Source organism: Bombus affinis, chromosome 13 (genome assembly GCF_024516045.1).
Source record: "Bombus affinis isolate iyBomAffi1 chromosome 13, iyBomAffi1.2, whole genome shotgun sequence".
Classification (NCBI taxonomy): Eukaryota; Metazoa; Arthropoda; class Insecta; order Hymenoptera; family Apidae; genus Bombus; species Bombus affinis.
The window spans coordinates 5,928,715-5,953,598 of record NC_066356.1 but is presented as its reverse complement, the minus strand read 5'-3'; the positions used below and the strand labels follow the sequence as shown (position 1 = coordinate 5,953,598).

At 39.4% G+C, this 24,884-nt stretch overlaps 1 protein-coding gene across 1 annotated transcript in view; it reads left to right on the top strand.

Moving 5' to 3' along the window:
- The window catches only part of LOC126923278 (ADP-ribosylation factor-like protein 4C), a 54,045-nt gene extending 31,164 nt beyond the window's left edge, over window positions 1-22,881 (top strand). The window contains exons 2-4 of the mRNA XM_050736596.1: window positions 10,413-11,297; window positions 12,987-13,202; window positions 15,145-22,881. Coding sequence (XP_050592553.1) covers window positions 11,087-11,297; window positions 12,987-13,202; window positions 15,145-15,341 — 624 coding nt within the window. The 5' untranslated portion in view covers window positions 10,413-11,086 and the 3' untranslated portion in view covers window positions 15,342-22,881. The remainder of the gene's footprint in view (window positions 1-10,412; window positions 11,298-12,986; window positions 13,203-15,144) is intronic.
- The last annotated feature ends 2,003 nt before the right edge of the window (window positions 22,882-24,884 follow it).

Here is a 24,884-nt window from a genome sequence, read left to right as displayed (position 1 = left end):
AAAATTCTTAACGAGAATTGATTGTAAATATTCTAATAAATAAAATTTCTTCATGACGAGTATACTCGTTAGAAACAGCTAACTGGTTGAACAAATTGAATCCAAATAGAAATTTATTTCATCCGTTATATAGATATTATGGCATGTATTTTTTTTACTTGAAACCAACATCGCTAGCAATTAGGTATAAATTGCGTGTTTGCGTAAATTTGTATTTTTATGGCTGAAATTAAACAAATTGAATTTAAATAGAAATTTGTTTGTTCCAATATGATTTTCTATATATTTCTATATACAGGGTGGTTTAAAATACGAATGTATTCATTTCTGGGTAAACAGAAGACAGTCTTAATATTAACAAAACTTATTTTGCATTTTAAACTTTCACGATGAACAGATGACATATCTGTGATTCTCCGGGGGTTTCAAACGTGTCATTGACACGTCGTATTCGTTCATTCCGAAAGATTTTCTACGCTACAACTATCAGCTTGCAATATACTGTACAATGCACCTAAACAATCATAATTAAAATTCTTTAGCAACTAATAGAAGCGACCTGATTTGGTAAACATCAATTTTGTTAATATTAATTTAGTAAAAAATATCCACGTGTCTCTGACAATCATTGTCGAAGCAAAGAAATCAGAAGGCCCTAAATCTAATAATAATAATTAAACAAAGAATCGACAAGATTTCAATTTCTCAAAAATATCAAGAAAAGAAATCAATGGAAACAAACGAACCTCCGCTGTTTTTAGAAAAAGAAAAAAAGGAAAGAATCACAACGTTCTCGTTTTCTGAAACATCTCTCTCTCTCTCTCTCTTTCTCTCTATACGTTTCCCTTCAAACACCGAGATAAAAATACACGATTGCAAAATAACGCGCGTGTCGAGTCGTATCTCTCTTCAGGAATCGAAAGAATCGCGTCGATCTATCGCGCTTTCAGGCCGTGTTTCCCTGCGTGCTCGAGATTCAAACTATAAAACCCTAGAGTAGAGGAAGGAAAGGTGCAAACAAAAAAAAAAGGAAGGAACAAAAGATGGAAAAAGGAAATAGGCGAGAGGAGGAAGGAGAGAAGAAGGAAGAGAAAGTAGGGGGCGACTGGAAATTAGTGGCGGTTCGCCAAGGGTGTGTTTGTGCTCTTTCAACCCCTCTTTTGAATCGTCGCTGTTTACACGTGTAAACGTTTCGCTGAAAGAGAAAAAGAGAGCACGGCGTCTCGTTAATGTTACATTGAACCCCGTGTACAGCTTTTCCCGGAGCGTTGCCTTGTAATTATATTGAACGTTCGTTAACGACGTTGCTCATAATTGAGGATCAAAGTTTCGGCCGAGCTACGTCTGTCTGTACACGATGAATACAAATTGGAAGGCTCGACACCGGAATTTTCGGCGAGCCCCGACGATCGTTTTTGGAATCGTGGAACTCGCGGAAATTTATGCTCGCGAACCGCGTGAATTATTCATGGCTCGATCATGCGTTTAATGCACGCCACGATATATTATTCGGGAATTTATGCCGCTTGTGGTGTTAGGAAATAGAAATTAAATACCATTAAGTAGCATTAAATTTAATTACGCCAGGACGTAGGAATTAAATACCACTTCGTATCGCGATCTGCTTAATTGGGAGAACAGATTTCGCTGATTGTGCGGTTTTAATGATTTTCACTATGCGATTTGAGTTTCTTCTTTTGTGAAATAAGGAAACATTTAACAAATTTAATGGATTTGCAGTTTGATCCGTGTAACGATCGATGTCGAAGACAAACATTCAAAATTGGGAAATTCATTAATTCGCGTTTTAATTATCTAGAGATACGATCACATGGTTTCAGAACTAGGGAAAGTAAATTTTTCAGAAAATATACGCTCGAAAGAGAATGTATAATATAGAAAATAACTAGAATATGTAGCGATGGAGATTTTCTGTTGCTTTTAATTACGATCATCGATCTATGTTCTAACATTCCAGGATTTTCGACAAAATTTAACGTAACTAGAATCCTGTGATAAAATTAAGTCCTTTTTATAGAAAAAGCATTTTCAGGATATAAAAATGAAAACGTTTAATGCTTCAAGTTTTATTGTCGAACCTATAAAACTTGAAACCGTAGTAGTTTCGATAAATTAATAATCATGTTCCTAAAAATCGTACAGCGAGCTGTAGAGAGTATTTCATCGGGATTACAACCGGCACTTTTATCGTAAATTCCGTTCCATGAATTTTTACAGGAATTTTTAATTTCGTATTTCCGTTATTCTCATTGTACATCTTTTTGCCGTTCCTCCCCCTGTTCCAATATTTCGCCCCCTCACTAATACCACGAAATATATTCCACTCTTTTGTCGTTTAATTTTGTCAAGATTTTTTAAATATTTTTCATCGTAAAACTCTGATCGCTGTCGCGCGTTATACACGAAAAATTGGAATCGCTTTCTCAGTTTTCGTCGCCGCAGATATCAATGATAATCTTCGTTGCCTCCTATGAATAAATATTCGACAAAAGAATTTTCTAACTCCTAACGAAATTCCTACTGATTTTTCTTTAAATTTTTATATTCCTCGAGGCACATAGCGATTCCAAATTTTTGGTATTTTTGTGTACTCGTCGTATTCCTTGTTATTTTAACCAAACGCGATAAACCTTCTGAAACGTACGAGCCGAACAGCGAGAGAAAGTTAATCGCCACTATGGTGTCGATAAATGAATGTTTTATTCGATGGAAAGCTGGGAAGCTAAACAGGGGAAATACAGATGAAAAAAAAGAAAAAAAAAAACGCGAGCAAAAGTATTGGCAGCAATATCTGTAAACTGCATCTGGTGCATGTGCATCTGCATTGGCTTGCATCCCGGCCCACTTTTATCTCCTTTTTTCTGGACCAGTCGGCCGCACCTGCCAGCAGGAACATTTTTGAACACACGTTCTCTACGTCCTTTCATATTTTTTCCTTTTCGAAAACAGAGTGTTCCTCTCCATCGACGCGAAACTCGTTAGCACTCGTCGCCTTCCTTTTACGCCTCTATTATTCTTTCCTTTTTCACCCGTTTCTTTTTTTCTTTTATTTTTTGAACTTGCTCTTTTGCTACCGAATCCTCTTTCGTATAACACGTCGCTATTAGACGCTGCGCGCAATAAAAACTTTTTACTGATTCATCTTTGCACGATGAAAACACGTGCTAAGAAATTTTTGGTATTTTTGTAAAGTGTACGTTTTGAGATATATTTTACTCGCAAAGGACCAACGTTTCGTATATTTCCTTTTTCCTTTTTTTCGACCAATTTACGAGTTAATGAATTTTATTTCTAAACATCTTAGCTGTGAAAAAGAATTCCTGGCATTAACTTGGCATCTTTCCTCGTCTGATGAAATTTAAAGAAATTCTAATATTCGTGCGTACTCTTTACCGTGTTATTCAGGGTATCTTCCATCACGATTTGCCACTTACACGTGCGCTGGAAAATTGAACGCTTTACATTTGTTTCTCCCCTCCTTCTATTTGCTCATTTATGTTCTAAAACTACCCGACTCAGTTTTATAAGAAAACATATACATTTGTATCTTAATTAACTTTTATTTATATTTAATTTTACCTACTGATCTTATATCTAGTTTTATCAGCCTGTATTACTACACTTACCACTACGCCTATTTGTTGTACTATTCGAGTGTTTAAGAGGAGATGCGTGCAGTGAGATCTTGAATCTCCGAGTTCGTTTTATTTGTTCCTGCGAAATGACCGTAACTTAGCTTCATTGCCTCTTACATATGCATTCTAATTATATGGTAGAATAGTTTTCGTGCTTCATTTTCAATTCTCCTTATCAGCGATTTCACCGCTGTTTCTTTTAACTGTCTCGTACAAAGCAAATTCTAACAATAATACGCGTTTTACATTACCCTCTTTGTGCCTGTCGCACAATCTGCATAATTTCTCTAAATTTTCCTATTTATAAAACGATTACGATGGGCGTAAGTATCGACTTTCAAAGTATAAGATATTTTCGCAAATAATTTTTTTTCTCTCTCGATGGGACGAATATGCAAATGATAGACGATGGTTGTTGCGTAATTCGGTAGAAACACCAGTTGTTAACCAAGTGTGCTAACGCGAAACGATAGTTAATGTTGAAAACGAAGCAAAGACGATCGAAGTTACAAGCAAACAGACAAAACGAGTATCAAGTGTTTGCCTTGCGGTTTACTGGCTTAGTTATCTGTGACTCGTGTTCTTTAAGGCCTCACCTCTTACCGAGAAGCCTTAAATTCACTTCAGCACGTTCGGATTACGAGTTTCGTCTAGCCTGGACTTGACCACGCACAGAATTTAAGAGCGGCTGGTGAGAGTATCGACTGATACGAGCGTCGTTTACGTCTTTCGTGCCACTTGAAAAAGGAAACAAGAAGCGGAAAAGAACAACTCGAAGCTTTGATTCGCGAGAGATCGAGAAAGAAAAAGAAAAATATTGAAATAACTATTTCTAGGTTTGCAATCGAGATCAATTTAAACAGCGAATTTTTATTTTGCCGACTTTGTTCTACCGATAGGTAACGTGAAAATCATTTCTTGTATCGTTTTAAAAATACATAACAAATAATCAAACAAAAATTATTCTATACTTAAAAAAAAAGAAGAAGAAATTGGAATGTCTTAAAGAAACAATTCATAGGAAAAGCCTTTCTAAAAACTAAAAATATCCGAGTTATACGGCGCTGTTTAAAATGAAATTAGCATATATTCGGTAGCAACTATTTATGCCACAGGAAATCATTTCAATCAGTCACGCACACGATACTCTTCTCAACGATTTACGAGGATCATCCTCGCATAAACTCGCGCTTTTTATCAGAACGATCTCTCGGCTGTTATTATAGGAAGCGTGTACTCAGCTGCAAAATTACACGTCTCGGAGTCGCGTACAATTAAATAGGTAAATAACCGAGGAAGGAGATCGTGATTGCGGCGGACTCGTTAAAAAAGGGGCGAGAACAAAAGTGACCAGTTGCGTGATTAGAGAAAATGGTGAATCTGGGAAACAATAATAATCGCTAGGATGAACGAAAGGAGAGGAGAAAGAGAGGAAATGGAAAGAGAAGTGGAAAATGATTCATAGAACGTTCTCGATGATTGCGCCTATTATAAGGCGGGATCAGCTATCGACAAATATTTTTATTCGCCTGCAGTCGACGGTTCTATTGTCCACGCGTATATGCACGGAAATCGAACGATCGAATCGTGGTGAACGCGGAAGTCGAGCCGTGGATTCGATCGTGACGGAAATAAGAATAAAGGATTCACCTAACTTGACGAAAAAGCCATACTAGGCACCGGAAGACCGGAACAATAGACCGGAAGAGACTGACAGAACGAGCAGCGATTCACGTATAGCTTATTATTTCTCCGTTTTCAACGATCGAGTATAATTGCGATTTGTCGAGCAAGTTTAAACCTATTTAATAGAAAAATTAATTCTTTGAAGATTATTAAATATCTATGGGAGTATGAGTATTGTTAATTATACGTAGAGGATGTCCTAGGTCTTCTTCTTATTCGAATCTTGCATTTTTATTTAATTCTACAACATTGCGAACAAAATCGAAGAGGAAATATTACGTAGATGTAATATGTAATTTTATGGGAAAGTTGTAACAGAAATAGTAAGGTTTTATAGAACAGCAATAAATTATACTACGATAATAAAATTTCTATGATATAATTTTCTCATGTAGACACCATGAACGACACGAGAGATTTGAATTACATCGAGAAGAAAATTCAGACGGATAATATAAAAAGATCCATCTTGTGGAATCAACGAATATGTAGCAAGAAAAGAATCGATAAAACGAGTAACAAAATTAAGCGTTGATCTAAAGAAGACTCTGATATTATTAATTTTGTTACATATACGATTAATGAGATTTTTATTACAACATTGGATATGTAGATTGCTCATAGTTCAAGATCTTCTCTTCGATAATTCTTTCAATAATTTCTAATAATTACCTTCCTAATTGTATCTTAATAATTCTTGCCAGTGATTCTTTCAATAATTTTCCGACAATTTTCCAAGCTTATCGCCTCTCTATAAGCAATGGAGAGTAATCCTAATATTTATAATAGTATTATTATATTATACATATGCCGCAGCGAGTTTCATATTAAATTTCCAACGAGCGTGGAGAACTTGATACACAGGGTGTTCCGATAAATCGTGGACGACGCTGTTTCGACGTTGTATCGAGTCGATCCAGAGCAGAGTCCAGCGTCGACGAAACGGTGCCGAGAATAATGGTAATCGTAAATTACGGTAATAGAAACAATCAAAAGGGAGGATCACGGCACGAGCCTGTTCTCCATGTTCGCCCACCATGGAATCACGGAGGCTAGCGATGATGTTCTCGTTTTATCTGCTGCTTAAACAGCCGAGCAGCATAGGCTATTTTTAAGCGGAATAAAGCGTGCAATAACCGGCGTCCGACGAGAATTAAAACTCTAAGTTGCCTCGCCGTCTCGTTTCCCCTGTTTCTGCTTCGGCCAAAAAGAATTTAACGAGGTTACAGTCGCCTGGCTCGATAAAGGGACGAGTTCTCCCGCACGAGACTATGAACACCGTGGCGTGTTGCAATTTTTGGCGGGAAATTGCGCCTCGCAGCAAAGCTACTAGGTTGTTGGAAAAATTTGCGATGAAAGTTAAGGAAGATTTAATTGTTAAGTGAAACGTTTCGTCTTCTTTCGGTAATAAATTCTTCAACTGAAAGAAAAAACGTGAAAAGCTAATTGTGAAAAGTATTTGAGAAAAAAACAAAAGAAATGCTTTTTGCCACGATTATCCTGCATTTTCGAACTTTACATTCGTTCTTCGTTTCCCTTCATAATGGAAATAATTGTTGATTTATGTTATGCAAAATTTTATCTTCCACTGTTTAAAAAAAAGGAATGCTATTAAAACGACAGATAATAGGTACTATTATATGTAGTGAAGCATCAAACCACGAAAATTTGTGGAGGATATTTAACGCGTGGCTAATGCATCTTTGCATCTGCTGGCAAGAATTGCATGGCAAGAAGAACTTTATGGTAAGAAAATTATTTTGCTCATAGGAAATGAAGGCTTTTCGGAAATGCTATCATAAAAAAAAGAAATGCCCTTCAATGAAATATACATACACGTATTTTTCAAACCTAATATTTCCAAATTTCGTACCATCCTAAACTTAATCTTCTACTATTTAAGAAGAAAGAAATGCTCTTCGCTTATAATCTGTATAATTTAGAATTATACGATTATTTTTTAATACATATATGTATTTCCAAACATGATATTTTCAAATATATTTCTGCAGGTATTGCCATCCGTCCATCCATTTCTCTATCAGCAACACCGTTTTCTATATTAAGAGTGGTAACTTGAAATACCTGGATCCCTACATTCTTTTCTTTTTATTATGCGTTTAACCTTCGTATCAACTACGGGATCATTAGCGACGATATTAGACTTAGACCTATTAGATTTTAGTGTACACATTTATTTCTTTGAGGAAGCTTAATGCGTTCGATATGTAGTTTCGCGATGTTAGAGCTGTATCAGATTCTATTGCTTGTCTCTGTGTTCGTCTATTTCTCTATATCTACATTCGTAGAGTATGTGGACGTTAATTGCTGGTTACGGCATATATTACAGTAAGGCTGCTATGCTCTTTTAATTAGCCAGGTAATTATTCGTGGGTTATTTTGGTGCGCGCAGTCCTTAGGCGAGACATTACGTTCCTTTCCTTTCTGCTCATATTATTACACACGGTTATTACATCAACACGTATTATTAACATTTGTTGATACAAGCACGTATCGAATTTCCCCGCGGATTTTTCTGCTTTTGATCGAAGCGCTGATTTTCTTCCATTCTTATTTTACGATCCTCTTTAAGCAGTTAATTTGATCTTCGGACACGGAATCGCAAGAAGCCGATCGGTAGGTTTAACCAATTAGCTGTTTTTAACGAGTATACTCGTCGTGAAGAAATGGTAATAAAATGAAAGAATAAAACAGTCGTTTCATTATGACTTAATTCTATATTGTAACAGCCGCGCATACTATGCGTTTGACGAGCAATACTCGTCACGAAGAAATGGCAATATTCCGCCTTATGTCGAGTATACTCGTCACTCGAGAAAAGTAGTTACAATTTGCCGTTCGAATTGCAATTTACTAATTGCAATAAATTGCTATAATAAAATGAAAAAATAAAAAACAGTTGTAGCGGCACATGAGTCAGAGGACAATTCTAATCGTGTTGTTGTTTTGCCTCGGAGTATCAAGATCGTTAGATTACGAGTAACGTAAGAACAAATAAACAATGTCGCCGCTACATGTAACCGTCGAATGAAGACGAATTTGAATTTTTCGAGTTTATATCGAGATTAACGAGTATCTCCGCGACGAACGATAACGAGTTTTATACTGTATCAAGGATTCTGTATACGTATATTTATTTATTTTAAATATACCTGACTGACGGCGACAATCTTATTTGGCTTTCTTTATGTGACAATACTATTCACGACCAATGCTCCATACGTTACAACTTAATTCTACATTACAATATACTATGTATTTGACGAGTATACTCGTCGTCGCTTACTTTCGGCCACACATTTTAGGTACACGCTTTTCTTTGAGGTCGCAACAGCTAACTGGTTAAGGGCTAAGCTAAATCAAGTTTAGAACAGTTAACCGACATTTTGCAAGCAACGAGAAGGCTCGTCTTCGGGTTTTAGAGCGTCGCGCCGTCATGGCGAAATTTCTGCTGTGTGTCACAAGGCGCGCAATATGCACATTACACGTTTAATGGCTTGGCCCCAGAATTCTCTGTAGCCTGCAACCGTAACCGTAGCGTTATCCATAAAGTTTGCCGCCTGGTGGAAGGAGATTAATCACGCCTCGTGGAACTGGAATATTCAGCCGGCGGATTTGCATGTCGAGTGGTTAGATTTGTATTCCTTATTGCCAAGGTTAGTCGCGTTCTCGCGATCCTTTTTTCTTTCTTCTTCTTTCTTTTTCTTTTTCTTTCGCCAACAGCGTACTGCCAGTGAACGGCGCCCTTCTTAAATCGCGCTATTAATTGACTCTTATCTCGCGTAGTTAGTCCGTGCTATACTCCGCAATTATGCCAATCATTTAACAATTTGATCGATCGTTGCGAGGAATAGCGCGAATCGTGTCTCGATCCTTCTTCGTCTCTCGCTCGTTAACCCTTGTTCCATGCTTACGGCAATTTGACACGGTGCGATTAGCATGGAAAAGAAAAATTAGCGCACAAAGCTGACGACCACCGGCAGAAATCATGAAAAGCAACCTTGAAACACGGTCGGCTCTATGTTATCGAGATTGTCCTTTTAATTGATTGTTGAATTTATTTTTATTAATTGTGATATTTCGAACATGATTCTTTATTTGATCGTTCGTGAAGCTTCATAGATTTATCTTCTGTCTTATAAACTTGTATTCGCGAACCTAATCCGGCTTGTTGGAAATCGAGAGATCGAGAAGAATGGGTTTATCACGCTCCGCTCGTGTCTTCTTCCGGGAATTTCATTCTCTTTATTATATCGATGTTTCCGCAGCAAGAGACAGATTAGGTTGGAAAATCGAAGGCTTGCAGAATTTGCATAGATCGCATCGTTTTTTAATTGTACGTACGTGTATATATTTATTCATTTCAAAAATTGGACTTGGTTTTACGTGGATTACGAACATAAATGTCTTCTGCTCGTGCTAAATTTGTTTAATTGTATCGATTCGACATCAATTTGATATCAGTTCCACATAAATTCTCATATCATCTGATTAATCAATTTCTCGATTTTCGTTAATAGAAGAATCTGCATAAAGTTAGACGAATAAAAGAAACCTCAATGACTGTACAATTTTAAATGAAATTTGAAAACCGCTCATTCGACCGAGCTTGATAAGATTAGCATTAAGTTTCCCCATGGAGATAAGCTCGAACGTGCAGAGATCGGCTGCTTGTAAAGCGACGCGCTTAAGCGCGTGACGAATAAATCGAGACAAAGCGAGCCTGGCATCTCGATTTATAGAGGTTTTCACAGCGGATCCGAAGAAAACGAACGAAATCTCGATACGTGTAGAGGTTCTCGAGGTTCCCAAGTTATCGAGGTTCCACCGTACAAACAGGAGTACGGTCTAATCGACGATAATTCCGCTGTTAAAATTCCTGTATCTGCGTAGTCGAGCAAAATACCCGGGGCACACTCGAGATCTATCAAGACAGGGCAATGAAAAAAAGGAAGAAAAAGAAAAAAAACGGGCAAAGAGACGAGATGTGAAAAGCGCGGCCAATGTAGCCAGCAGGCATCGCTAACACGTTTCTCCTTTCATTTTCAGCCGGTGCGGTAGTGATCGTGGCCTCGAAGCGAGTCCTTTTACGGCGGGGACGAGCATCGAAAGCGGAGGAGAGCCTCCCTCTCTCTGTCTTTCTCTTTCTCTCCCCGATCGTCCACGTTGGCCCAGAGACGCGAGTCAAACCAGCATCATCCACGCGAAGGATATAAGGGACGAAGAAAGCAGGAACGAGAAGAACCGGGTTGGTTCAAGAGAGATAAAACGAAAGGCTGGAAACTAGACGGCCAGGTTACCGAGCTAGCATGGAATAAAGGCGGTGCAGCGACGCGGTGGATCGTGCACAAGGGAGAAAGGGAGAGAGAGAAATTCGGGGGAAGAAAAAGCAGCTGCTGGACAAGGGAACACTGGTGGTCCTCCTGAGTGTCAGTTAAATCCAGCATGAAGTAGAAGAAGAGAATTTTCAAGAGGAAGAACGCGGTCGTTGAGACGAAGGACGGAGGATTATTGATCCGAGATATCGAAAGAAGAGAAAGTGGTGGATAGAAGAGAGCGGCAGAGGTGCGAGAGGAGACCGATCGGATATCGAGGATTGATTTTGAAGGAAAAAGACGGAGAAATCTAAATGATAGATAAAAGAAAAGGGAAGAAGGTGAAGAAGGAGGGTTAGAGGGGAGGAAACGGTGGTCGAGTTAGGAGGAAGCTGGTGAAGGAGAGGAATGGGTGCCGGCATGGGCAGGAGCGGCACGAGCGGCGGCTTCCTCGAGGCACTTCCCACGGGAACGCCGCTCCACGTGGCCATGCTCGGTCTCGATAGTGCTGGGAAAACCACGGCGTTGTATCGACTCAAGTTCGACCAGTACCTAAACACCGTGCCCACCATTGGCTTCAATTGCGAGAGAATCCGTGGTGGCATCGGAAAAGCGAAAGGTAAAGTCGAATCATTCTTAACGTTTCTTAGTATACTATACTTGCGACGACGATCAACGTTGAGACACGAGTTTACCGCGGTTTTAGCTCGCGCTCTTCAACGCTGCATACACCAATTCACGGCTTATCTTTTTAGTTAATTTCCGGCTATAGAAGTAGGTTGGAAATTTTTTAATGAAAATGCACCGGGTACTTTTTATCGTACTAATCTTGAAGATAAAGTAGGTGAATTTTTATTGGCTGGAGTTGTCACATCGCGCGAGCCATTCGAAAGTCGTGTCGATCGTAGGCCATAAATTGAGAAACGCGGAAAAGCGATGATGTTACTAGCGATGATATTCTTGAAAATTTTCTAGGGTTACTCTCGTCATCTTCTTGTAACAAACCGAAACAAACGCGGTAAACACCGATTTGCAATCGGCGACGATTTTTCTCAATGCAGCGTCTATAGCTGGAACGCGCAACTATCGTAACTGAACACGTAACCATTACGTGGTCAGGATAACGCTTAACGCGGACATTTATTACAGTTACCGTGTGCGTGGCAACGTAATAATTCAATGTCGATGTCGATGTTTCTTCGTACGACTAGGTCTCGTTGTCCCAGAAACCTGGTAGCAACGATCGCGCCGAGAGATGGAAATCGCGTTAAAGAACCTCTTCCTCTTTTGTCCCTTTGCACTTCGTATGGCGGCGTGTCTGTTTTAGAGAAAGTACAGTTCACAGTAAAAAGAAATCACGATCGTTTCCTAAGCATCAGAGAAGCGTCCTACGAGTTCCATTTCTTTGAATTAAAACAGGATGTGAAAGCAACTAAGATGCGCATACCGTGGGCTATACTTGAGATAATAACGTCAGGATAAAAAATATTACCTTCCACGTTCTGCCAGTTATTTTACATAGCGTTTTCCATGGGCAAAAAAAAGATTAAACGCTGTGCAGGGCAAATTTTCACGTTCCCCTTAGTAGGCTTTTTAATATCTTTAGAAAGCAAATCGTGAAAAGATCAATCATTTCCGTGATAGAAACACGAAAAATTTCTGGAAGAAATGGTTCTTTTGTATTAATTATTATAGATTTTGCAAATGGCAACTTATTGATAAATTGAAATCTAATACCAAAGTTCCACAAGCTGATTTTATAGATTTTTAGATTTTATCGTTATTAGATCCTTTATATTAGATTATAAAAATAAAATGTAGAGTATATATTATTTCATATTAAATTTATGTGAAATTCAAAGGTGCAAAAATTTGCAGAATTACGTTCGAAATTATTGTTCGAGATATACGTAAAATATCCAAAGCAAGCCCATGCGTCACATTCAGTCGGCGAAACAAAATTTCTACTTAGCTTCCAGCTTTTTAAATTACCTTCACAAAGCCAATCATTCGCGTAACCATCCGCGGTCTAATTATTATTAAATCCGATACTCGTTCCATTCCGATATAAAATTATAAACGAAAAATTTATAAGCTACCAGATGTAATTTATCGATTCATTAATATTATTTATTTTCATACATTTATTATGCAAAAGCCGAAATCCAACAATGTAGTCGCATCTTTCCACTCTAAACGATAGTTTCACCAATTTCATCCCCTTTAGAGCTTTTGTTCAAGGAAAAAGAAAATGCTATAGAAAAAGAAGAAGGCAAGTAAAATGGGTTGCTATGGTGGTTTGTCGCAGGTGTGAATTTTCTCGTATGGGACGTGGGAGGGCAAGAGAAATTGCGACCATTATGGAAGTCTTATACCCGGTGCACAGACGGTATTATCTTCGTGGTTGATTCTTGCGACGCGGAACGGCTCGAGGAGGCAAAAATGGAGCTGACCAGAACAGCCAGGAGCCCGGATAACGCTGGTGTCCCCATTCTGATCCTGGCCAACAAGCAGGATCTGCCAGGTAACACAGTACTCGTGCATGTATGCATGTGCTAAGTTGGCGTTTCGCCTTGATTATAAGAGGAACCATGGCCTCTTTTGTAAATTAAACTGCTCACGGTGACGTAGAGTATTAAAAACGCGTTCTCCTGCTTACCCTATCTGTCGTCTTTTACAAGGATATACTGGAAAGCGTAAACGTTTCCGTGCCTCATTCGTTTATTTCAGTACATGTCTAACGATAACAGGAGATATAATTGGAATGGAAAACGAAAGAAACTTAATTGAAACTCGGAGTAGGCGTTTAATTATTTCCGAGACTTTGCTTAATTGCTTGAGAGAACGTAGTATTAAACATCTCTTCGTGTCTATTCTGTAAGCTGTCTTTTATAAGCAAGTGTTAGTGAAAATGCCAAGGTTTCTGTCTCCTTCGTTTATTTCAATGTTTGTTTAGTAATATCGTAAAGATAAGAAGAAAAGAAAGCGAATGAAGACGGACGATCTTATGTTTGATGTTATGTGTTTAATTATTCGCGTGGGACTTTGCTCGATCGTTTAAAATGATATATGTAGTATTTAGATGTGTTCTCTTGTTCGTCTAAGATATATTCCTTTGTAAGGAGATATTAGAAAACGCAGACGTTTTTATATCTTCTTCGTATAATAATAATTAAAAAGAATGAGAACCATTTTCTATTCCCAACGCTTGCTCAGTATTATTAATAGACAGTTATACAAAAGTAGATTTTTCTTTTATACTAAATTAAAAGTTTCGTTATCCGCGAGGCTTCATTTGGACGTTAGCTGTAGCAAATGGTTTCCGTGTTCAGAAATAAGATCAAATTGCTTTCGAAGACTTTAAGAGTATGAACAAGTGGCTGAGAAGACAGCCGCGTATCGGTTTAAGCTTATGGCTTCGCTGCGAGGACTATAAATGCACTTGACCGCAATCTATATCGGAGCATGATTAGATTATAGATTGTATATCTATGAAGCAGCAGCACTTGATTTCACAAACACATTGCTTTTAATGGTCTTGAAAAAAAATTTGATAGAACACAGTTGCGTCATTCGTAAGATTATCGTTTTCAGTTTCTATATGTTATTCTTTTACGCCTTTTATTATGTAACTGAATGTAGACCATTGATGAATAACACTTGCCATTCGTTAAGTTTAACGTCTACAGACCATTGATTCGGCAAGGGTAATCGTTTAGAAACAAAGAGTATGTAATCTGTCCTCTTAGATTAACCAGACACATAGAGTCTTTTATCGAACTTGATCCAGTTTCTAGAATCCTAAAAATATTCCTCTATGACTTTACTAATTCAGTCAGAGACCCAAATATAGTCAAAAGACTCGAACTATATCCTTCTTCAACTACAATCCTAAATTACAAGATCCAATGATCCTGAACTACTTACCGAAAAAGAAAATCGTCGCCGTAACAAGAACTCGAACTCCACCACAAGAACCGAGTTATCTTCGTCTTTTTAAATTCCAAATAAGAAATATTCCTCATGATCCTGAACTGTCGAGAAAAGAAAATGTTCCTGAAATCCAAAATCCATCGCAAGACCTAAACTACCTTCATCGTCGACTAAAACTCTATATGAAAAAATTCTACGATACCGAAGATATATTTCATCACGAGAATTCCATCGCAAGATCAAAACTGTCTCTTCATTTTTGACAAAAAGAAGTCTAAATTAATATTTTACGCGATCCTAAACTATCAGAAAAAAGATGATCGTGGAACGCTACAGAGATGCACAAGATTTAAACAACCTTCTTCCTCGATTCATCATTAACACATATCATCAACGACAAAGTATTTATTTTTCACGATCCTGAGCAACCAGAGAAGGGAATCCTCTTTTGAATAAAACACCTCATCCTGTTACCGCTCTTTGCTCTCAATACACCCAATAACTGACCAAACCGTTCCGCCTGATGTCCACAGGTGCCAAAGAGGTAGGCGAGTTGGAAAAGCACTTAGGCGTCCTGGAACTAGCCGGAATGCCAGGCAGTGCGTGCATCAGAGTGCAGCCAGCCTGCGCAATCACCGGCGAAGGCCTTCACGAGGGGTTGGACACATTGTATCAACTGATATTGAAGCGACGTAAGCTCGCGAAGCTGAACAGGAAGCGGGCCAGGTAGGCCAGGGCCTCGGAGGACTGCACGTGCGTCTTCTGATTTTGTAAGTCGCGGACAGTCTCTCCTTTGGATACAGCCACGCCTTCCACGGTGTCTTCTTCTTCGTCCTCTTCGTCATGCTGCAATGACGACGTCCACGAGGTGCTCGAGTGAATGCACGTGTACACAAACCTGCCGTTCACGCGGACAATTGTTCTCGTCGTAGAACACCCTCGATTTTTTGTTCCCGACGATTGTTTCTCGGACCAGCGTTGCTCTCGAGACGCCGGCCGACCGGATGTGTATTCTTAATGGTGCAAGCTGAACGGTGGATTCGTGCAACAGAGATCGAAACAGATCTCGTGGTATCGTACACGGGGTCGTGGTTCTACGTTCTTCGATGGAGATGCTTAATTTTTCTGATACAAGAAAACTGGACAGCCACTGGCGAAAGAAGAGGTCAGAGCTATACTTGGACGTATTCCTTTGTCGATTGATTTGTTTTAATTTAGTTTAATAATGCGTATTTAACGAACGAGGGATATACGAGACGATGAAAAACTGCCACTAAAGCTGCGTGGCTGACGCAACATACTCTAGAGAAGAACACGAAGAGAGGACAGCGGTCCTTGTAAGAAGCTAAACAATTATGACAGACGATGACGTCGGTCTGAATATTTTTCCGATCGGGTGCTCTGACTGGGGTTGTTTTACTCACCGATCACCGGCTATTTTTGCCGATCCTAAATGGTGCACAGACGTGTCTTCGCTTTTTCAAGAGAAGATCGGGAGGACGTAGGAAATTTTCGAGGCAATGGTGAATCACTCGCCGATATTTTAGGTGAATCGTGGATGTCCGTGATGACAACGAAACAAGTGCTTCTCCGCCGTAACACAGAAGCTCTATTTTGCCAAATTTTTCATCGTTCCTTGGGAAACTTTTCAACGATCCCTGCCGATTGCCTCCGCTTGTTATCGATAACGAGCTCGGCAGCCGCTTAAAGTCGTACATTTCGCTGATAAAAATGGAATTGAGAAGGCAGAAATATTTCGCTCGGAAGAAGAGGTCAGGACTTTCGCTATAACGAGGCTTCATCGACGACTTCGTTGCTGATAAAGATGACGTCGAATCGTATTAATAATGCTGACGTGGGCCCGGTTCAAGAAGGCCAAGATAAAACCTGTATATTAATAACTATGACTGTAAGCTCGCGAAATGATCGGGATTAATTAAAAGAAATCGATCGCGATGGAGGAAGGGAACATCTGGCTACGATTTTCGATCAGAATGGATATAGCAACGGAGATTTGTTACTTGGTCAATGGATACGCTAGATGAGTTGCTATTGCAACGAGTAGAAGAAAATTTTTTGCTATATGATCTTTCGCTACGTGGAAGATCCTCGAGCTCTTGAGTTATCCTTTGTCGTGAATTCGTCGTGTTAGTCAAGTCGTAGTACGCGTTTGTAGAGCTCCAAGAGAATCGTCGACCTTAGATATTCAGACGATGATCGTGCCTCTCCAATTTTTTGCACCTTTATACCATGTAACGAGAGAAAAAGAGAGATTAGACGTAATAGAATATCGTTGTTTCTTCCCGACGAGTGGAATTTTTGTAAAACGATGTGATAACAACCATCCTCAACCCTTTATCTTTACCTGTTCAATTAGCCTGTATCGTACGTATGTACACGTGAATCAAATATTGTATTCGTTGTATCGTGCTCTGTAGGGGAGTAGGAAAGCAAACCGATCGTTTTGAGCTTAATTGAAATCGATACATATCGCGCTCCCTCCTCCTAACTCTAATAAATGATTCAGCGTGTTATTCCTTTTATTCAAATCGGAATTGAGAGATTTTCTGGAAAAAAGAGAGTCCACTAGATGGTATGGCGAGTCGAATAAATCGCGTTGGAAGCTTTACAATTCTTCCTTATTTAATATTAACCGTGTTTCAACTTTGTTCCTTTCTCCCCCTTTTTTTCATATTTTTATAAAACGAATAAAAATTTCAGAAGCAGACCTACATTTTTCAGAAAGCTGCTCGATTATTCCTGAATATGATTCGTTAGATCATGACCGATTACACGTTACGTATTCCGCGAGTTTATTTGTTGAACGTTTACAGCGAAAGCTACGAAAGTTTCAGAGTTAGCTTTTATGAATGGTTCATTAGGAAATTGATCGATTTCCGTATGAACATATTGAGCGATGGTTAGAGCTCAAAACGGTGGGTGCTCGTGTTTCTTGCCAGTGTACTTTATTCTTAACGGTCCCTTTGACATGTGGACTTCCGCTATATGCAGTTCTTATCGACCACCACCAATGCGAAACGATATTTTCTATGGCGTTGATGATATTCCGTGGGAAACATATCATCATGAAATTTTCCTTTTCTTCAACAATTCAAACATTATGAACATTCGTGAATATTATAGATCAATTGTTACAGTTTCTTTCATATCTATGATACGATTGCAACACGTTTAATATCAAACGTTGAATATCTTTTAACGGTGGTTCCTATTTATGGAAAATATCGTACGAAATTAAATTGTATCGGTTCGTCGAGGAAGAATTGCCTGCTCCAGTTAGAAGTATATATACGTTTGCCGCTAACAAGTTGCATATTCGGTTTTCGCGTCTCGGAGAGCGCAAAGTTCTGATTTCGTTTGGTGTTCTCGTGGCCGTCCCTTCTACGTTTCCTTGCGATTTTTCCAAACTCCGCATGAAACTTCCATTTTTCATCTATCTTACCTGGAAAACAGTTCTTCCGTAAAGTTTCATCTTTTCGCCAAAGAAGTCTATGTACCGTTTTAACTCGTGGGGAAACTCGTTACGTGAAACTACAACGGCGATACTTTGCATTTACCTTCAACGAGAAGCGCTTCCTTCTTCTGGAATCGCGGCACTACCAAACAATTACGATCATATTTATTAACGAGCACCAGCAAGTTTACCAGGAGACAATATTTTCGTGGAGAACGAGCAGCATGCAAAACAGTTCCGAATCGAAGCAAGAAGTTGAAGCAGGTACTTGCGGTGTATTTACTGGCGAACTAGCGCAGGAAGGAGGGTCGAAAAAGAAGAAAAAAAGAAAAACGAAAAAGAAGAAAGAACGCAGCCTCCTCTAGCAGAATGTAGCGCTTTGTTTCCGGACCGACGAGGCTAGGAATGGGAATCGAGCACACGAAAGTCGGACGACGTAATTTGACTGGTTATTTATTGCGGTGCACGGATCGATATTAACCTGAGAGACAGAGGGCAACACGAGACCGGAAATCGTGGTTTGCGGCGAACGATATACAAGGGCGTTATCCGGAACAACGACCTGCTGTGACGGAAGTAGCCGTGAAATCGGAAGCGAGCCACAAGATGGGAAAAAGTAAAAAGGAAGGACATCGGGAAACGACTACATCCTTCCTACATAAATTGGATATCAAAGTGGAGGAACTGATTCGCGATAAGCGATTTCTTAGAAAAGCTACAGTTTTCTTTCTAAGTAGATTCTCGTTCGAGTAATAGGACACTGGCGGGAAATTCGGAACACGAACGATTACCGAGAAATTGTTAAAATTTTGCAGAATCACTGTTTCATTCGAAATCGTCTTCAATTATAAAGTAACTTTAGGGTAATTCTATTTGAAGTGAAAATGGAAGGTATCGATTTGATATACGGAATTGTCTCAGTTGATTTATTAATTTTGTTATTTATTATTTTGTTAGAACGCATTAAACAGAGAATAAATTGGATTATGTCAATTACTCGATTAATTTTGTTTTAGAAACGACCTAGACAAGATAATGTTATTTTTAAAGCAAATAATTTCTTATTTTTATCAAGTCTTTGGATAAGTCGCTGTCTTTCCGTAACACTCGCGATTAATTCGATTGCAATTTTCATTGAACGTTTCAAATTGTTATCTCGAACGAATCTAAAATTCTAATTGATGAATCGTTTTCCTGTTAATCTCAGTTATTTATCACACTTGGTACGAGGCGTGTTTCCTAATATTTACGAATTAGAATGTACATCTTCCATATATGTTTCTTTAATCATTATTCACAATCGAAGAAGCCTATTTTACTTTAAAAACAATTTGTTAGTTTGAAGAAGTTGATCATTGTATATATATACGTTTCGTTGAAAGCTCTTCTCGAGTCTTCACCTGCTTCAAATACTAAAAGAACGTAAATTGATGAAAAAGAAAATGTTCAGTTCTTAAATCAGTCGCACAAAGAAATACGCGGAAAAATGTTCTTCGTTCCGAGGAAAATATCGAGAGACAGAGACTCGAGGGAAGCAGGTTGTCACCTCGAAGCAGTTGAGAATCGATAAAGGTGCAATGAGTCACAGCCAGACACGGCGCCACGCGATTTACTGTTGGAGAAAACGCGAAAAAGCCATACTGGTCACGCGATTTTTTAATATTTACGAAAACTGTCGCGGTAAAGAATGATGCGAATGTGTGCTGCATCTTGCCGTCGATGCTCGGTGGCAAGAAGAAGATGGCAACGGAGTCCGTGTCACTCAAGAAGGCACGTAAGAATAAGAAAAACGCGTTCGAAGAGAACGAGAAGACGCATCATGGATGCATGAGACTGGAAAACCACATCGTGAGGAAATAGGAAAAACGATGTCGATCGATGACGCGTGTTATCAGATATCCACAAGGTGATATTTCACGTAAAATGGACGAAACTTGTTCCTGATTCCATTTTCTTGTAGATTATTTTCCTTAGAAAACTCGACGAGTTTCCTAATCGTCGGTTGGATACGTCGAAGATATCAATGTAAAATTATGTGAACATTCGCGTTACTTTTGTTGCGCATCAGCGTCGTAAGGCAGATAAGGAAGCATAAATTTTCGTTGTTGAGAGTCTTCAAAGGATCTTGCAGTTAGAAAATATTTCACGGCAACGACGATTTTTTTAATGGATTGTAACAGTCAAGGACTTTGATGGAACTGTTTCGCGTGGAAAGGAAGACGAACTGCACGGAATGGAACCAGTTTCTTCACACTTTGTTGCTCGGTACGTCTAACGACCCCTTTAGATACGCTTCCTACAACTCACGTGTGCTGGAATGCGTTGAAAATGCATCGATGGATGTCGAACCACCTTGCATCTTCTTGGGGTTCTTTCTCTTCCGCTATTTTGCGACGACTCATGTTCGACTTCTCTGCCATTTCTCCCATAAGCCTCGTTCAATCTTGCACATATACAACGGTCAACTTTTCGGAGATTCGACTAATTTCTCGCAAAACGTACGGATAGAAGAGCTGGCGCACTCTTCTCGCGCCGTGATCTTTGCCCTATTCCCAGCGCTTTAATTTCATTCAATTTCATACAAGTTTTATCATCTAGCCGCCGGTAATTCTAGCGTTAATGAAGCGATGTCAAGCTCCTTCGTTCGATCGAGTCGCTAGTTCTCGTTAATCAGAGCGGGCGTACGAACACGAAAGGATATACGAAATCAGCCAAATAACAGGCTCGCATTACCGTCGAGCAACTCGTCCAGTCTGGGCCAGCCTTTACGCCACTTCCGCTCTGTCTCCGTAAGTCATCGAGTTTCCGAGAAACCTCCGCGTGCTCTGCCAACACGTTTCCCCCAACCCAATTCCTGCAATCCCGAAATTTCGCGAAAAACTAAAAAACGAGAATACTTGGAAGATCCTCGTCGTTCCAAGTTCCTTACAACAGTCAGGACTTTCCTCTTCGCTCGCGTGGCACTCGCGGTGTCGCCTTAACCCAGTTTACAGCGAACTTCCGGTGGCACCGATCGCCGCGACCGACAACTTAATTACCACGGTCTCTAATTAGCGTGTCCTCCTGGTCCTCGACGACTTAGAAGGGCGTCGCGACGAGAGCACACGTTCCGCTTTTCTCTCTCTCTCACTGTATGCGTGTGTCTGTATGTATGTGTTTGTGTGTGTGTGTAGAAAGGCGAGACGAACGGAAATAGAAGAAAGAAGAAAGAGGAAGCGGAAAGGACATAAAGGAAATGGAAAATCGTAGAAGACGAGTGTAACGAGTGTCGATGCTAGTCGAGTGGAGAATCATTTCGAGGAACCAAGAGAGTGTGGACGGTAACGAGTACGTGTAGCGTACGCAAAAAAAAAAAAAAATGAATACGAAACGAAACGTTTAATTACTTGTAAGAACATTGTACATAGGCAACCGCAGGCTGTAAGTTTTCGTAGGATTTCCTTACAGCGTGGAAACTTTTGCGTTGCATCGGAAAGTTCAAGTACAATCGCTGCTCGGCCTCGCCGGGTTTGCTGGTTATTTTACAGGGTTGATCCGTAATTTATGATAAATAAAAGCGATGATTCTGTTAATAATAATAGTTTATTCCGATGTTGTTTCGTTGGTGGATGGCGATTGTCGCGAAGCGAAGCGATTTCACGGGTAGAAATTAAAAGTAGCGAATTATCGAGATACACGGTGGTTGTTTGTATTCTTTGAGTTTTTGTACATGATCGATGCTCCGAGCAATGTTCGAAGAAAGAATGGAAATAAGATTAGAAAAATTGAGCAACGATCTTATATATAATATAAGTATAACATAGAAGTTTTGTTGAAACGGTTACGATTTAATACTAGAAATACCAAATGTGTCTTTGTTATACCTTAAAAACGATATTGAAGAATAATCTCTTATTATTTTAAATAAAATGTAATATACGTATATGTTTCTTAAATGCAAAATTTACAAGTAATTATATTCGTCAAAGTGAAAGTAACAATTTCCGAAACGCAATGATCCGATTGACGGTTTTAGCGTTAGTTAGGTATCTTGAACAATTGGGAATCTATAAGAGTAGCTATATTTAATTTTGTTAAATGTATAATCGATGGGCATGGTAATTGGTTAGAGTACACTTAACCAGCGCTATGGTTAAACGACTGATCGACATATCGGTAGCAATTGAATTGATAATAATTTACGCTTGATTTTCCGATCAACGACCACGCAGTTCCACGCTTAGAGAGGAAATCGACCAATGTCTGTCGAGTATGATTGTTGTTTTTTATATCGACTGTCGTTCAACAAATTCTATTGTATACTAATACTTGCCCCTTGTTGTGTTTTATTACCATTCGATATTTTATTATCGTGCTTCGAACGATAGATCGCAGTATTTATGTATAATTAAACACGTAACGGCTAACCATAGCGAACGATCGAGTTAAACTGAAAGAGAGAAAGGGAATTCTGCAAATGGTAAAACCGTGCGCAGAATTGTAGTAACAAGCGTGTGAAAAGAGAAGAGAAGAAAAAAAAAAGTTAATGTAAAAAGGAAGCAAAAGAGGGGAGCAGATCGTGTTTTTACTGTAACGAGAACGATTATTATATCGTCATTCGTCCTCGCGCCGCTTGAATATTCGTATATTTATATAGTAGACTCGCCACTCTTCTCTCGTGTGCGTGCAGTAGATGCACCAGGTGAATGTGATTGTACTCTGGGACACGCAGCTCGTCCCGTCAGACTGAATGGATCTTTTCCGACTGTGAGCGAGGATTTTTCCAAATAAATCAGCTAATTCCGTTATGTTTTAATCGTGCGTCGTTCATTTATTCAGTCCCTCAAAGTTCAAGAGGTTGAAGAGAACCTGTTAATCGCTTTAGTTACTTAGTTATTGCGATAACCTCGCTCGTGATTCAGTTAATTTCAGTTTTTGTCAATTAATTCATTTATCAGAATTATCGTAGAGTTTGACAATTCTTTGGAACTGTTACAGTTGTTTTATTCGTAATGCCGATTCAGAATAATTTACACATTAGAAAATTGTCCAGGTGGGATAAAGGATGTCTTCGATCTTCTCTGGAATACTAAATTTATGCCTCCGGAAACTTTCGTGACGTCTTTCCCAAATTTACATTCATACGAGGAAACCAATATTCTTATTATTCATGGCATCGATGTAACGAGATTATCGAAATTTTGATCATAAATCGCACGTTGAATGCAGGTAATTTATAGCAAGTTCTATCGACAGCGGGGAAAAAATCCGACATAACCGAGTTAAACTTTTGATTAAATCGAACGAGTGCCGCTTCAAATTAAAACTGCGAAGAAACCGCGTTTGACACACAACGCTGTAATAACTCGAAGTAAGCGGCGCGCATAACTTTCCACGTATTTTAACGATACCACGCTAATAGAAAATTCGGAAAAATTGCCGCTCAAATACCAAATATCGGTGTACAACTTGTCAAGTCATGATCCTCGAAGATTCGTCGTTCGAAAATCCCAAGAAAGCTTCGTCTTCGCCCAACCAACGACGAAGGAACCCAACGTTCGATTATCTAGTTTTCGCACAAGTATTCTTGAAGCGAAGCAAGTTCGATCCTCCGGCGTCCGCGGCGCAAAAATAGAAATTCGAAAGAGGAAGCTGCGACATTAGCTTCGGCCAATTGCTCGCGACCAAAGAGAGAAAAGTTTCCATTCGTCTACGTGGTATTTTCGCCGAAGCGAGGGAGTAACTCTCCTCGAACCTTGAAATTACTTTCATCCGGTCAATAACGATCGGCTGTGTGCGTCGTACGGAGCGTGTTTCGTCGAATGTTTCCTCTTACAGGCCTGTCTTCGTACTTCGTGGTCGTCGTGGCTACTTATTCATGCGGATCAGCCCCCAGCACGAGGCGACAAGGGGGGAAACAGGCTGGCGAAGGGAAAAAAAAACAGGGAAAGGAGAGTGTACCGCGGTTATTGTTCTCTTTGGATAGGATACACGGCACGTGGCGCGCGGATGCGGCCATTTACGCCGCGCACGCACGATGAACACGGCCGCGGCATCAAAGGGACCCCACCGTTTTCAGGATCCTGCACGAAGGATTTGCGGAGCTCCATGGAACTGCCCGTCACTGGCTGATAATACACGAGACGAAGACGGATGGGGAGAGTACGCGTCTTGAAATAATTTTGTGCCCTTTTTAATCAGATCGCGCATGTTCATTCGTTTATGGGAAATTTGATATTAGAACGATCGGTGAGTAGTTCTTGTGGACTATGGTCTTTTTAATTTGGCTGGGGTGTTTATTTATTTATAGGAGAATGATTAGAGCAATCGAAATAATCGATTCGTAATTTTACACAAAAGAATTTTATGCACCGTGGTTCTTTCAATTTGCCTGAGTTTTTCTAATTAAATTGCGGATGCTTATCCATTTGTGGGAAATTTAATATCAGAATGATTAGAGGGGTTAAAATAACCGATTCATAATCTTTGGTACGGATTCTTTTAATCAGGCTGAGAATATTTATTCATTTCTGGGAAATTTAATATTAGAAGGTTATTAAACCAAAATTCACACATTCTAAGGAAATGACGATACTTATTACAAACAATTTTAAACCATAGAAAAATACACAATTTCGAACATATAAGGATTAAAACCGGATTCGAAAAAATAGTCATTTGAATACTAGTTTGCGTCGATGAAACACTGTTCGACTTTTACGCTTGGTAAATGATGGTTCTTGCAAAAATTCATTTCGCGCAAACACGATGGTATCGTGATAGGCAGTTAATTGGAAAAATGTGGCAGAACGCGCGCGT